Below are 15,550 nucleotides of genomic sequence, written 5' to 3' on the forward strand. Positions count from 1 at the left end.
ATTGTTGTGTCCACTTAGCTTCAATTCACCAATCTTGATAATGCACCAGCTTTGAGTGGCAATTCAATCTCTCTTTAATCGGCTGTTAATCCACTCTTGCATTACTTTAATGCAAACCCAATGTTTTGTAGCTGAGTACAGTCCTTTGCAACAAGCTTAGTATCAATAATTATAAACAGATATGGCTTCGGGTTTCGACCCAATCTCCGGCAGGCTTGCAGGCGCAGCTCTCAACACCGACAAGCTCTCAATCTACAGCTTCTGCAGCTTTTATAATGGCATCGGATTTATCGTCATCGTGCCCGATTAGGACTAGATTAGACGACAATCCAAAGCCCATGGAGGGCATTAATCCGGCTGCACCAACCAGCTCCCTAGCTCCGTTTTTGACTAAAACCTATGATTTGGTGGATGATCCAAGCACGAATTCTGTGGTGTCTTGGAGCAGCGAAGGCAACAGCTTCATCGTATGGAAACCTCCAGAGTTGTGCCAGCGCTTATTGCCGCGCTACTTCAAGCACAACAACTTCTCAAGCTTCGTCCGGCAGTTGAACACCTATGTAAGAATCTTAATCTCTGGGTTTTAATTCTGCAAATACAGCTGGTGTTTGATTACTTAATTAACGCATTAGTGTATTCTGCGCAGCGCTTGATTATCTTGTTTATATAGTTTTAAGCTTAGCTTGGTGTTCCATCAATATTATGTGCAGGTTTAGCGCTTGATTATCTTGTGTATATGATTTAAGCTTTGCTTTACAGCTTTGCCGTGACTTGTTGCCGATTATCGACGGATTTCATGTTTGTCGTCGTTCTTACTGCAGGGGTTCCGGAAAGTGGATCCCGAGCGGTGGGAGTTTGCGAACGACGAGTTCCTGCGGGGGCAACGGCTGCTGCTCGCAGGCATTCACCGACGGAAACCCGTCGTGTCGCATGAGCAAAAGCGGACGTCGACGTCGTCTTCGTCGGCTGTCGTTGAGGTCGGTGAGTTTGGTCTCGAGGGCGAGATAGAGAGGCTTAAGAGAGATAAAAATGTCTTGATGATGGAAGTGGTGAGATTAAGGCAACAGTCACAATCCACAGAGGGAGAATTGCAGGTCATCTGGCAACGCTTGCAAGCAACCGAGCAACGGCAACAGCAGATGGTAACCTTCTTAGCCAAAGCAATGCATAATCCTGCTTTCCTCGCTCAATTAATGCAACAACCCAGTGAAAACCATGATAGGATTCCGAAGAGGAGGAGGTTGCCTGATGCTTGTGATAATATCACTCATGATCTAGCTATCACAAGTAGCAGTAGTTGCAGCATGGATCAATGCCAATTATTATCTGATTATACCCAATTACCACGTTCTGATCAACAACTAATCATCATGCAAAGCCATGAGACTAGATCCAAGGCTAGAGATCATAGTGAGCAGGTTAATCATCCTACAAAGACTTTGGATGAGTTTCTAGAAGAGGCTAGGTCGGGGAAGGCTGAGAGTATGAAGGAAATTCGGATTCCAAGTGCTTTTGCAGGCATGAGTAATATACGTGTGACACAAGGTAATAACCAGAGTAATGGCACCAAATTGTCGTTTGGATCACCTAGAACGGGTGGGGAGGCACTGTCATTAGGATCACCTGAGCTAGCTGATATGGTATCTTCACCACAGGATATAGCCGGGCCTTCATCATCAATTAGAATTGAGCAATATGATTGTCCACAGGCTAGGTCTAGTGGTCTGTTGGCGCTACATGATCATGGAGATTGTAATTTGGAGGGAAGTAGTGATGCACCAGTTATCAACAGAGGTTGCGATTTGGATGTGGACAATATTGCATATTGGGAGCAGCTGCTTGGTGCAGGAACAACACTAGCTGTAGCGCAAGGCCAAAATGCACCCCCGTTAGACGAAAAAGAAGTACATCGCCATCATCCCTCCACAACTGATCCTTGGTGGATCAACAGGAATTAACAGCAGAATGGATGATTATGTTCTTATCAGCTCTCAGGTTAGCTCCATGTTCTCTGTCCATAAAACTTTGAAACCTGTGATGAACTGTTTATGATTGTAATTCCAGTTCGGTCTCGTCGAATGTGGTGCTGGTTGAGCTGCTCGATTTTACCTTGGTGCATGACTCTATATGATATTCTGTGACATAACTTTCACAAGTAGATCCGAGAAATGATAGAAAGTTTTCTAATTGCTCTGGTGACGGTCTTCCTGGTTGGGATGTAAATAGAAGATTTATTTAATCTCATTCTAATTTCTAGGTGGTGGTTAGGCTTTTTTAAACAGACCAAATTAGCATGCCTTTCATATTTCATGGATAAACTAGACTCAAGGATGGATCGAAACCCCCTCTTTCTCTCTCTTATGGCCTCATTATAAAAGTGATGACTCATAACATTGAGGTCCTTGACTCACTATAAGTGACCTTTTAAGGAGGCCCATCTAGCTTGTACATGACCACTCATAGGCATGGATTCTTACAAAAGCCTCCAATTTCTCTTTGGGTTGACTTAGAGTGTTCTTATTGTATTGAGGTTCCTTCATTGGAAGTGTTGCCCTTCTAAGGATATAATCCTTCATATAATCTCTTTTAGAATGATCTTATTGTATCTGAGGTTCCTTAATTGAAGGTGTTTCCTTGTGGGGATATAATCCTTCATATAATCTTTTTGGGTTGAGTTAGAATGATCTTATTGTAGCGAGGTTCCTTCATTGGAAGTGTTGCCTTGTGCCTTCATATGAGCATTAACATGCCCTTGTGGTTCTCTATAACTTAAATTGGGGATATAATCCTTCATATGAGCATTAACATGCCCTTGTGGTGTCTGTAACTTTGAGGATATTATCCTTCATATGAGCATGTAACTTTGAGGATATTATCCAGCAAGAACATGCTCTAAGTAAGATCTAAACACTTTCTATGTGCATCTTATGTGGACTAGCATTTTCATTTGCAATTTTTCTAAATCCTTTCAAAAAATTTACATGTTATGTGCATGTAACGGGTTAATTTTTAAAATGTCATATTTATAAAATTCACTTATGTAAAACCTTTGAAAAAAGATAGGCCTTAGCAGTATAAAATGACAAGCGCGATTGTCTATTGTTAGTTCCATATCAAACCCCAATTTTTACGTAGTTAGGCTAAACTAGCCATCTACAAGCTATCCCAAAACCTTAGCATCCTCGGTTATGACTTACCACAAGACTGCGTCCTGACACATCATCTAGGTTATCCAATTACAAGATCACCTTCCACCCACCTATGGGTTCGTGTTAAATCTTGATATTCACTCCACATCCCTAGAAAGAGGATGAAAAAAAGAAGGTATCCATCACTATTGGAAATCACAAAGAGACCTTGAAAATTAAATTTTAATATCAAGGGGGTTTTACAAAAGGGTATGAGAAGTACTTGAAAAAATTCGCATCATGACTCAGTGTCTGTGGAGTCAAGACTCTTGGATCCCGCAACTAGGGGTGTGGATTCTTGCTTGAATCCCACATATCATGAGCCTACTTGCAGACAACTAAACGATCGTTTGGTGTAAACAAGGGGCACCCATTAGCCTTAGACTCATCACTATCCTCCCATATGTAATCTTGGACCATGCTTTTCTAACCATCGTCTAGTATCACAGTTTTTGTAGATATAGTTGATGCACAGAGTCCAAGCCAACCCAGTGCATAGACTCCATATATCTCCACTGCAAACTAAACTTGCTTGCTTGCTTGGAGAAAAGTACTGGTAGAAAGGTTACGGGCTGAGGGGTTAGAGTGTAAACATATAAAGGCCTGGTGGCCTTTTAAGAGATTGAGGAAGAAAGCCATGGTGCTGGTTGTTAGATAGACATGAGAAAGAAACAAGAACAAGAAAGAAGAACGTAGAAGGGAGATAGTTACTATTAAAACGGTATTCTTGGTTTGCATGTTATAATCAAGTACATGATGTAGACTATTTATAGCCTTTGCGACGGTTACATGAGTGAGTGTGTTCATAGCCTTTTAGATGATATGGCTTATATGCCACCCCCCCCCCCCCATAGGACTTATCATCTAATGATTTGCATTGTCAATAACTCATAAGGAGTGACTAATGCATGCTTCACCTGTTTTGGTGAGGAGTGTGGTGAGTCGCACCCTGTGCATAGTATAGTCTAGGCTAATATGATTACATCAATTTATGCCTTGATCAAGGGTATGCTTCATGAGAAGCAATATGATTACTTCTGATTTCATCTTCACTCGGGCTTTGAACTCCATCATAATGTGCATGTATATCCTGAAAATTGCAGCAATGTTGGGCAGCTTCACTCGAGCTTTTAATTCATCATAATCCCCCCCAAAGGGAGAGGGAAAATGTAGTAGTAGATTAGCATAAAAGATCATAGAACCGTCACTTCTAAGAGCTTGTGCATAAGAGATATCTGTAGCCTGTCCGTTTCCTACATATAAAAGTTGCACACAAGCTTGTACATAGGAAAAAACTGACATGGGTCCATTTACTGCATGTGTGATAGCCAAGAGAGCTACATGAGTAGCAAGTAGGACTTCATGTGCATTATTTGAATCCATCGGCAATGCCTTTGTAAATAGATCTACTACATTATCTTGTGTAGGGCATTAAGATAAATTGATCTCCCCTTCATGTAATCTCTCTCACATAATGATAATGGATCTCAATGTGCTTGGTACGTGCATGAAATATGGGTTTTCGTGCTACGGCCAACCATAGAACTCTGGCGATCAATGAGAATAGTAGTAGGTGTCTGCTGACACTCACGAAGATTAGCCAATAATCTCCTCAGCCATACACAATCTACCATAGTAGTGAAGACTGCCTTTACTTAGCCTCGGAGGTACATGTGGCAACAATGGGTTGCTTTTTACTCAACCAAGATATGCATGAACTGCCAATGAAAAAACAATTCCCACCGGTGGATTGCTTGGTATCATAATCACCAGCCCAGTCTGAGTCACTGTATGCATAAAGTTGCAAGCTATCCCCCACCCCCGGGATAGAACAAACCAAGATCTAGGGTATGTTGTAGATAATGGAAAATGTTTTTCACAGCTTGCCAATGCTTTGTGCCTACCCAAAAGCTATGACAAGCCTCGTGTTACACAAGTAAATGTGGCATCCCGCTGCTTGGCTATAAATGGTATAGACTTCTTGAGCATTTGTGGTTGGTTCCACCAGTAGATGGAGTTACAAATGCGGCATCATTATCTTCGTAATGTGTTATGGAAGCCTTGACTGGAACCAAAAATTGGTTCTCCCAAGATTGGTTAATACTTGTAGCCGAAGGTAGTCCACTTGTGTGGGTCGCAGGGAATCTTCATCTGCAACTTGCTTGTATCATAGGCTGCTTGTGTAATGAAAAAATCACCTTCTTGATGTGCTACCACTTGGGGCTTGACATCACATGCGGGCTCAAGGTAGAGCAGGGGCCCATACACCTGTTGTTCACCTCTCTCAACCATGGGGTTGGTTGTGTGTCTGCAGCATGATCACCATCGGCTCCATCTTTGTGTTGTTTGGCAGGTTGGGGCAGCAGACCGCCTTTGGGTTTGGCTGCCAAGGGTGTGCGCATCACCGTGGATGGCTTCTTGCGCCGGCATGTTTGCTGCATAGGCAGTAGCATGCGCCAGGCCTGTTAAGGCCGCAGGGGTATTAAGGCTCAGGGGCTTCAAAGGAGTTTGCTGGTCCATCAAGGGGATCATCACCGTAATTGAAGGCTGCCCTACTTCTTCTTCATCAGCTTTGTCTGCTGGAACTTGTTTGGCTTCACGAGCGGGCTCGCATGTGTTCTTGCTGATTTGTGGAGCGCCTTTGGCAGTGGTTGCAGGTGAATTCTACAGTGTATGGCAGAGGACCAGACGCGCTCCCAAGCTTTGCTATTAGGAGCATAATGGTGGCTTCTTCTTTCTGCGGAGCATGCGCACACACTCCATTTGTGCGGCATGTACAGACTCTTGACCATGTCGTGAGACACGGGCTTTTTGATCAAAATGTCTTTTTGGGCTGTATGGTGGCCTTAAGAGATTGAGGAAAAAAGCCATGGTGCTGGCTGTTAGACAGACATGAGAAAGAAACAAGAACACGAAAGAAGAACGTAGGAGAGAGAGAGACAGCTACTATTAAAACGGTATCCATGTTATAATCGAGTACATGATGTAGGCTATTTTAAGCCTTTGAGACGGTTACGTGAGTGGCCTTTTAGATGATATTTAGAGAAGATTAGAGAGTAGACGGCGGTGAAGCTTGCTCGAATAGAAGACACACTACAAAAGAGAAGAAATTATCTAGTGGCATCTTGCATTTCTGTTGCTGTATATGAGGCTTGTGTACTTCTATTTTTATAGCATGAAAGAAAAAGAAGAGGATTTAAAAATAACTTGTCCCCCAATAGGACACCGATTGCGTCCCAAACTGGACCTTGGACCAGTGTTAGGTTATAACCAGGGTGGTTAGAATAACCCATGGTTAAGAGAAAAGCTAACTAGTGATTAGGGTTAGGGCTTAGCAGAGTCAATTAAAAGTAAGCTAAGGGCTATATATGGCTAAAAGCTTAATAAAACAGAGGGCCAACTATAACAAGGTTATTACTATATAAGTAACCAAGGGCTATATCTGACTAAAAGCTTCTCTCTCTCTCTCTCTCTCTCTCTCTCTATGAATATGCACCAAACAAAAAAGAACATCTGAATGCACAAGAGAAGCATGCACGAAGACAACAGGGTCGGACTAATGTGGATCTTTAGGTTGATGGATATTTATATCCTTATGATCCTTCTTCACATTGTCCTCCAACTTTTACTGATCTTCCATTTATTTAGTTTGTTGGAGAGGGTGAGAATGGACTACTTGGGTATTGCAAAAGGTTATGTGTGAGTGATGCATTGAGAGTCCAATTTCTCCAATCAGTGATCACAAATACAAAGCTTGCAAAGTACTTTGATTAGTGTGCAACAAGCACTCCAAGATGCACAAAACCGATTATGGAGTTGCAAAAACAAGAAAAAAAGAAAGAGGCCAAAGTTATGAAGTTACAAGACACAATCTCTTGCATGAAGAATACCCCAGTGGGAGAGCGAAAGAGGACAATCAATAATATACAAACACTAGCAATTGGTGGTGGTGCTCGCAAATGAAGAATCCATGCGGCAAGGTTTGTTTTCTATCCTTTATCTATTATTGTTGTAAGAAAACTTAATTTCCTAGTTGTGGTTATAAGATTCTCTAATTAAGTTATTTTTGGGTATTGTAAGTAATCTTCATTGGTTTGTGATAGGAACTATTTGAAAGAAGCATGTGGTGATAATGGTCCTCGAGATTTTGGAGTAATATTATGTAGCTGTGTGAGGAAGCATGACATTCTTTCGAGACTCTCACTTATGCATAAAGAAATCTATTTTTATTTCAAAAGAATTATTTTCATCAATTTTGATTTTATACATAGAATGATGCATAAAGAAATCTATTTTTAGTTCAAAAGAGTTATTTTCATCAATTTTGATTTTATGCATAGGAAGATGCATAAAAGATTGATTTTTAATTCAAAAGTGTCATTCTCATTTAAATTGAATTTATGCATAGTAAAATGCATAAAAGGTTTATTTTTAATTCGAAAGTGTTGATTTCCTTAAAATTAAATTTATGCCTAAATAGATGCATAAAAGGATTTTTAAAAAAGTGTTATTCTTACTAAAGTTGTCTTTATGTCTAATTAGATGCGTAAAGAATCTTTATATCAAAAAATTAGAATTCTCTTACATTCTATAAATAGATGTGATGAGATGTGATAGGAATCAGATAGATGTAAATGGATGGATGGAAGTGATATGAATCAGATAAGTGAAAATGGATGTATGGATGTAGATGTGGATGTGGATGTGGATGTATGGATGTGGATATGGATGTGTGTATGAATGTAGATGTGGATGTATGAATGTAGATGTGGATGTGGATGTGTGTATGAATGTAGATGTGGATGTGGATGTATGAATGTGTATGAATGTAGATGTGGATGTGGATGTATGAATGTGGATGTGGATGTGAAAATGGATGTATGGATGTAATGTGGATGTGGATGTATGAATGTGGATGTGAAAATGGATGTATGGATGTAGATGTGAATGTGGATGTATGAATGTGGATGTGGATGTGGATGTGGAAATGGATGTATGGATGTGGATGTGGATGTGGATGTATAAATGTGGATGTGAAAATGGATGTATGGATGTAGATGTGGATGTGGATGTACGAATGTGGATGTGTATGTGGAATAATGAATGCGAATATGTATGTGAATGGATATGACGTCGATATGAGTGAATGGATGAGATGAGATGTCATGTGAATTAGAATGTGAATGAATGATATAAGATGTGAATGAATGAGATGTAATGAGAAATGGATGTGATGAGACGTAATGTAATTTAAGAAAGATAGGAATGGATGTTATGTGAAGTGAATGAATCTGATGTGATGGATTGGAAAATGATGTATCTAGTTAAGAAGGGATACGCATATGTTTTGGTTTTGGTTTTGGGTTAAGTAATATGGATTGATGTGGAACAATCTGGAAAGACGAGAGTTCATTATAGAAAGTGTATTTGTGAACTGTTTGTAAATGACTGTTTTATGTCAAGAATGTTGGGGAAGCATTTTGACTGTCTTGAGAATGTGGTCGTGGAGACCTACCAGATAAAGTTGCAACAGCTGACGGAGAGTCAACGGAGGACGTCTCGCGTAGCAAGGTCGGTCGAGGTCTTGACCAGCCTCGGTTTGATTTAAATGGTGAGCTTCTGGTACGGTGGATGAGGGACCAAGAAAGCGGCCTATGAGTGAAGCGTTAGGTGACCTGCGACGAAGGATCCTAGAGGGTGTTCACCATACGGTACTTGGGCTCTGGGTCGCCGAAGATACCCACACGTACGTCGTGGAAAATATTGGAACAAGGAGTAAGAGTTGTTTTCTGAAACTGGGCATGGATCTCGTTGATTGACCTTGCTGGTCCTCAACGGCGGATGAGTCCATGACTCTTTTATATGGATCTGTTGGTTGATCTTGCTGATCTTCCACGGAGATTCCATTTTGTTATGTGAATATATTGCCGGTTACTATGAGCTAGGAACTATCGAAAAGGCCCCTGTGTGAACAGGTGGTGAGCGTTCTGGTTGCCAGTGATGCCATAAGTACTCCGATGAAGGAATGATTGGAAGTTGGTCTCTATGATCCAAGTACAGTCTTTTTCCCTGATCTGACTATGGGACTTACGGGCTCGGTCAGATGAGCTCAATTAGTTAAGGCTTTTGACTACGTTAGGGAAAAGTTATCTTGGTCGAATCGCCCGTGCTTTCCGGGTAAGGAAGTTTTTCCGGGTTCGGTTTTGGAAAAACCGATGGATTAGTCTCTTGTCCGGATATCCGTGGGCGAGGCCTCGAGTATGAGACCTTGCCCCGCGCAAGAAGTGCTACTTCCGCTGCTAACACCCCTGAAATTGTTGTGTGGTGGGGACTGGGATCTTACATTGCTCGCCTTTTTTGAAACCCTGTAAATGACCTTTCCAATGAAGCTCCATCACATCTCGCCGTCAAACTCGATGGGGACCAATTGCAGTAGGCTGCAAGAAAACCCAAGCACCCTTGCGAAATGCCTCTCTCACCCAAGCACCATCATCGTCCCTCTTATTGTCTAGTGAGACCTCCTCAATCTCATCTTTTGGTCTTCTTCGTGGTGCAGCCATATCAATTGTGAAGCTATAGTAGTAAGATTAGGGTTGGGCAACTGAAATAGAGAAAGAAAATGTGAAGATGCTATGCAGATTAGGGTTTTGGGCTTGATGGTTTCATTAGGGTTGGGCAAATGAGATAGAGATGGAAGAGGAAGGAAGAAAGAGTTTAATTTGGACGTTCAAGAGGGAAAGTGGACTTGAGAATGAAATTTTTGACTGCAGTGAAATTTGAGATGGGTTTTTGGAGGGGAAAGTGAGTTTTGGGGGATCTTGAAAATTTCAAAATTTTAAGGATTTTTTGAGCCACGAAAATGGTGGAACCATACCTACCCTAAACCGCCTACTTTTTTAAAGGGACAAGTGTAATTATTAGTACTGAAAGCCTAGTCCCCCTCCCTACAGCCTAGTCTCCCCCTCCCTATATTCAAAGGAGACCAAATGTGCACAATCCTGTATTCCTATTGGTCCATTGCTAATTACTTTCATTAGCAAAAGGCCCAAAATATATTCAAATGCCCCCTAATGATGATAACCTCGCAAGTCAACTGAATCCTTTTAATCCTCTCTAAACGTTTCGATTGTAACAACTCTAACTAGAGTTTAAGGACTCAACCCTTTTATAATTTAATGTGTATCAGCTTGACCAATGGTCAAAGAGCACCAGTTAATCGTCGATAAAAAGCACATGAGAAGCGCACGTTAGATCACTACAAAATCCTTTGACAATCCTTTGATTAACTGGTGCTCTTTGACCAATGGTCAAAGAGCACCAGTTAATCGTCGATAAAAAGCACCATTGGTCAAAGAGCACCAGTTAATCGTTGATAAAAAAGCACATGAGAAGCGCACGTTAGATCACTAAAAAATCCTTTGACAACCTACAAAGAGACACGTTGAAACAAAAACATGTGTGCATAGGGCTTGCTTTGCTTCTTTTGACCTCTACCTCTCTTCTTCCATTATTAACATCCATAGAATCCTTGCTAACCCTAATACATATTGTAACCTTGCATGTCATTGCATAAAAAAAACACTAAAAAAAGAAGCAATCACATGCAATGGCACACACCCCAATTAGGATCCCATTTGCTATTAACTTTTTCATTCACTAACTATCTTCTTCATCCCTCTGAAGGATCAAAACATGCAATGTCTACTTATCAAGACCACCATATATCCATCCCTCGATGTCTTCAATCTAATCATGAAGACACGATCGACATTAAGAAGGGGGGATGTAGCCCATTTTATGGTTAACAAGATTGCTACACCCAATTGTATGCGAAAGCATGAGTAATATATATCAAATGTCAAGGTGTCCCAAAATCCATGAAGCAATGGTGTCCAAATCCATGAAGCAATGGTGTCCAAATCTCAAACTTGGATGGGCACCCATAAAGATCCGATGGATAATTAACGGCATTTTCCACTCCATGAGCATGTGGTACTAAGCTAGGATATGCCTCCTAGTGTTGTAATGCATCAATGTTTTATGAGATGAAGAAATGTATAATCAATAGGCCAAATAGAAGCTTTGGGAACCTGCTTGGCCACATATTAAGTGTGTGTACTTATGGCCATGTATATAAGACGATTTCTCTCATAATGCAAGAACTCTCTCCCATTGTGCAATTGAGCTTTCCCTCTTGATAAACCTCTCTCTAATATTTTCTCTAATGCATGCTAGTGAGTGTGTGTGAGTGATTTAAGGTGAGAGGAGGAAGTAGTTCCTGTAGTGCACTAACGCAATGGTGTGACAATGCTCATGGTGGGAGGAGGAAAATGGTAAGCTATCCATGACGGTGTTGAGCTTGGAGACCTCAAGGGTTCCAAGCTCGGACATTAGAAAGATCCCCATGACATGTTGAGGTGAGTAGAGGTGAGTGGTTTCCTTAAATCCATCTCTTCTGATGCATCAATAATTCCAGTGGAAACATGACATTATCTCTCCATGAAATCCAAAAGTACCAAAAGATGAAGGAGCTGCTCATCCCAAAGGCCACATTCTCTCATCTCATCCAAAATATTATGGACGATTTGAGTAACATGCGATTAGGAAGTTTTGGATGCCAAAGAAAGGCGGATGATGCTCCTACTCGATGGTCATCCTAAGCTTTGAAAGATTTACAAGAAGCCGTTGAAGAAAACCTGGTGGTTTGGCAACATTGTGTACACCATTGTCCATGCAAAGAGGCCAAAGAGGCCGGTAACCATCACCAACAAGGACATGCTACTTATTTACTACATGCGAAAGGCCATAGTTTCTTTGGAAGTTTAATGATTCTACTTGTGTTTTTTTTTAAACTTGCACATGTTACACTATGGGTGAAAGCATGATAAGGTGGATTGAAAAGCTGTGTCATGGACAATGTTTTACAACTAGTTGTGAAACACTTTTATGTAGAGTTAGAGAATTAAAACATGGTTATTTAATCTTGTTTCGTATTTATTATATCTAAAAGGTACTAGATAAATTTCTAAATACATCTTATGATGATATTAAATCCACTAATATTGGTTGTCTTCAAGTGTGGTAGAGCAACTAATGCAGTTGGGAGAAAGTGTACCACCTTATCATGCTTTCACCCCTACATGTTTATGCTACATGTATATACATAGCCAAATTGTAAAGCTTTTAATATTTTTTTTTCACTTTTGTATTTTTGTGTACTTGATTTGAAAAACTATAATTAATTTTAAATTTAAGTCTTAATACTTATTTTTAATTTTTAATCTTGTATTTAAATTTAATTTTAGATCTTGTTAAATTTGATATCAATTTGTTAAATATATGTGTGGAGAGACATTTAAATTTACCATACTAAAAAATGACTGATCACAAAATAAATCACATCAAGTTACACAAAAATAAATGGGTGCATCAAGACCCAAAAAAAAGCTTGACCTAGATCATCGATCCTAGAGACAAGGCTAAGGGCCGCCCATGAATGAATCCTCACACCTTGAGATTGGAGGAGAAGAGGTAAACCAACTTAGAGTGTCGCACAGGTACAACCTTCTCCAAGCTTGATGTGATATGGATGGTTTTAAAGGTAGCTCCCTTTGTCAATGCCTTTATCTTTAGGAAGGAAACAAGGCTTTCAAGAGAACATGCCATGTGGAAGATAACGATGTCATTAAACATCTTACCTATGTACTCCTTCAATGCTTTCAAGGGGGGGGGGGGGGGGGCATCTGGGCCCTATAGGGCCATCAACTGAAGGCTAGCAAAGGATGGCCGTGTTCAAAAAGTAGGGCCATCCTTGTGAGCTTTTGCTTGATGGCTCTGTAGGGGCTAGATGCCCCCCCCCCCCCCCACTTTGCGTGGAGCCTTTATAAGGGCTAGGGACTCCTCGTCTAAATTTTCATGGGAATTTTTACAAAAGCCTTCTTTGCTTCATCATTTTCTTTCTTGATTGGTGAAAATAAACCTTTCAAATCAAAGAGTACTCATAGAATTGCTCAAAATATTAAAAATAAAATAAAATAATAATCTAGATTATTTAAATTATTCAAATCTAACACATTTAACATAGTTAGAATGTCAGTAGCATCAAAAGTTAAAATGTCAATAGCATTAGAAGTTAGATTTCACCCTAGACTTGGTTAGTGTACATAATCATAAAAAAAATATTTTTGTAAATCTTCTATAATATTAGTAAAACATGGTCCCAAAGAGTCTACAAAAGAGAGAGAGAATCATTATATCGTCTTTTGCCTCTCTCTTATCTCTGTGGAACAAAGACAAAGCTCTTCAATGAACCTTTTATAAAGCAAATTAATGTAAGTCATTTTTTGGCCAAGCTTAAAAAGGCTCCAAAAAGGTAAGTAAAGAGGGGAAGAGTTTTGGGAGAAAAGAGAATAGAGCAAACCAGAGGAGACACACACAAACCCTAATTTCTATCATTAATCCATCTCACACAATGTAAAGAGGCTCCATAACTAGATTCGTTCTCCTTCACCAAAATCAGCACACACACATTATGATAAGTTCACACATAACATGGCTTGGTGCTGATGTCCACACACATTTGGCTAGTTACAATAAAAGATGTTCAAAAGGAAATTACTCCTTCCAAAAGAGGTCCTTTATCTCAAACAGTACACCTGTGACTAGGAGGAACTATGGGTTGGAACAAAGTCTAAGTCATGAATCAGGGGCAATGCAACTAGAGAGGTAGACTATCATAAAAAAACATTTCTCTTTAAGTATATCAATTGTTTCAAATAAATTACTGCTAGGGAAATACTCTCATTGTTTCAAAGAAATTACTACTCTCCACAATTCTCTTTAAGTGTATTGTTTCAAAGAAATTACTACTAGGGAAATACTCTCAACATAAGATAATATCAAGTAACAAAGAACATAGTATTCCATGGTCATTATTTAGGTACTTTTTATTTTAAAAATATTTAAGTTTTAAATTTTAATTTTAAAAAACCATTTAAAAAAATCAACACAGTACAAATGTAATACAAAACTTCCTCTATTTGTACCTAGTCCATTGGTAGAAACCTTAAAGAAGTTTCATTGACTTTTCATTTGTTCAAAATTCATAATTATTCTCTAATTATATTTAGTCCATATCAATTAAAAATGTAATTTTTTACACATCTTAAAGAGAATAATAGTACATTTTAGTAATTTAAAAATTTAAAAATTTGAAAATATAATAAGTACATGTAAATTTTTTAATATCATAGATACATGTAATTTTTTTAAATATCATGTACACTAACCAAATATTCTAAAGAAGTTTTATTAACTTTTAAGTTGATTTGCCTTTTCATTTGTTCAAAATTCATAAATCATCCTTAATTCACTTTTGTGGCTCAATTACATAATAGTATAAGAATATTATAATTAAGCTAAAAAGTTGATTAGAAGAAACTACTTACATATTGGGCTTGATCTGTGTCCTCCAAACTCTTTTGTATGATATTTATTGATGATTCAACCTTATTAACAATTGGTGACATTGGTGTATGCTCTACGTGTAAAGGTACATGCTCTGATATTTATTGATGACTCATCAATAATTTGTGGCCTCTATATGAAAAGGCACTTGATTCTTTATAAATTTTTATTGAGTTCTCTGAAACTCATGCTCAGGCACTTTAGCTTGTGTACTCTCATTCACAATACCTAGAAATGCAGTGCATCTTCCACATAGTACTCATTTTCTTACGAGATTTTTATTGGTGAGTTTTTTTAACGTTTCCATGAGATTGTTTTTCTATTTTTCCTTTTTTTATTGTACTCCATTCAGGTTTAAGGGGGGGCATAAGACTTCACATCCACTTGAATCTAACATGAATACCTTAATTAAATCCTATTAAACTTCATGCATACCTAAAGCATGTTAGATTCATGATCTATGATTGGCCATGCAAATGCATATAGAGAGCATACTTTACTCTTTATGCACACATAGAGCATGCATACTCTATGCAATAACAATAAAGCACCTAAATGTGCTTTGTGCAAGCATGAAAATAGCCAAACACACACTAGGGTGAAAGAAAAAACCACTCGTGGACACTCATGTGTTATAACATCCAGCCCAGTTTGAGTCTATAAATGCATGCAGCTGTTGTGATTTACCCCCTTGGGATTTAAAAAACCCAAAGTAACAAAACACCCATTTGATAGACTGCCAATGATTTGTGCCTACGTTACGCATAATGTGCTCAATAATGAGACCCCATACTGAATGTCAAGCCTGGTGTTACATAAGAAGATAAGGCATCCAATAGCTTCTTTCAATATAGGCTAGCATCAAAATGGTCACCTAGATATTCAAGCCTAAGTCA

At 39.2% G+C, this 15,550-nt stretch overlaps 1 protein-coding gene across 1 annotated transcript; it reads left to right on the forward strand.

Moving 5' to 3' along the window:
* The first annotated feature begins 332 nt into the window (after positions 1 to 332).
* On the forward strand, positions 333 to 1,958 carry LOC147641010 (uncharacterized). Its single transcript, XM_086811473.1, has 2 exons — positions 333 to 560; positions 822 to 1,958. Exons 1-2 carry the CDS (start codon positions 339 to 341, stop codon positions 1,956 to 1,958), a joined length of 1,359 nt encoding a protein of 452 aa, XP_086667599.1. The 5' UTR covers positions 333 to 338.
* The last annotated feature ends 13,592 nt before the right edge of the window (positions 1,959 to 15,550 follow it).

This window comes from Cibotium barometz, chromosome 2, assembly GCF_041138505.1.
Source record: "Cibotium barometz isolate CiBa-2024 chromosome 2, ASM4113850v1, whole genome shotgun sequence".
Taxonomy (NCBI): domain Eukaryota; kingdom Viridiplantae; phylum Streptophyta; class Polypodiopsida; order Cyatheales; family Cibotiaceae; genus Cibotium; species Cibotium barometz.

Bases quoted from the DNA above. Each gene is read 5' to 3' on its own strand.
- LOC147641010 (XM_086811473.1), top strand. From the start codon at position 339: ATGGAGGGCATTAATCCGGCTGCACCAACCAGCTCCCTAGCTCCGTTT. The intron at 561-821 runs GTAAGAATCTTA...TTCTTACTGCAG, and splicing joins TCCGGCAGTTGAACACCTAT to GGGTTCCGGAAAGTGGATCC.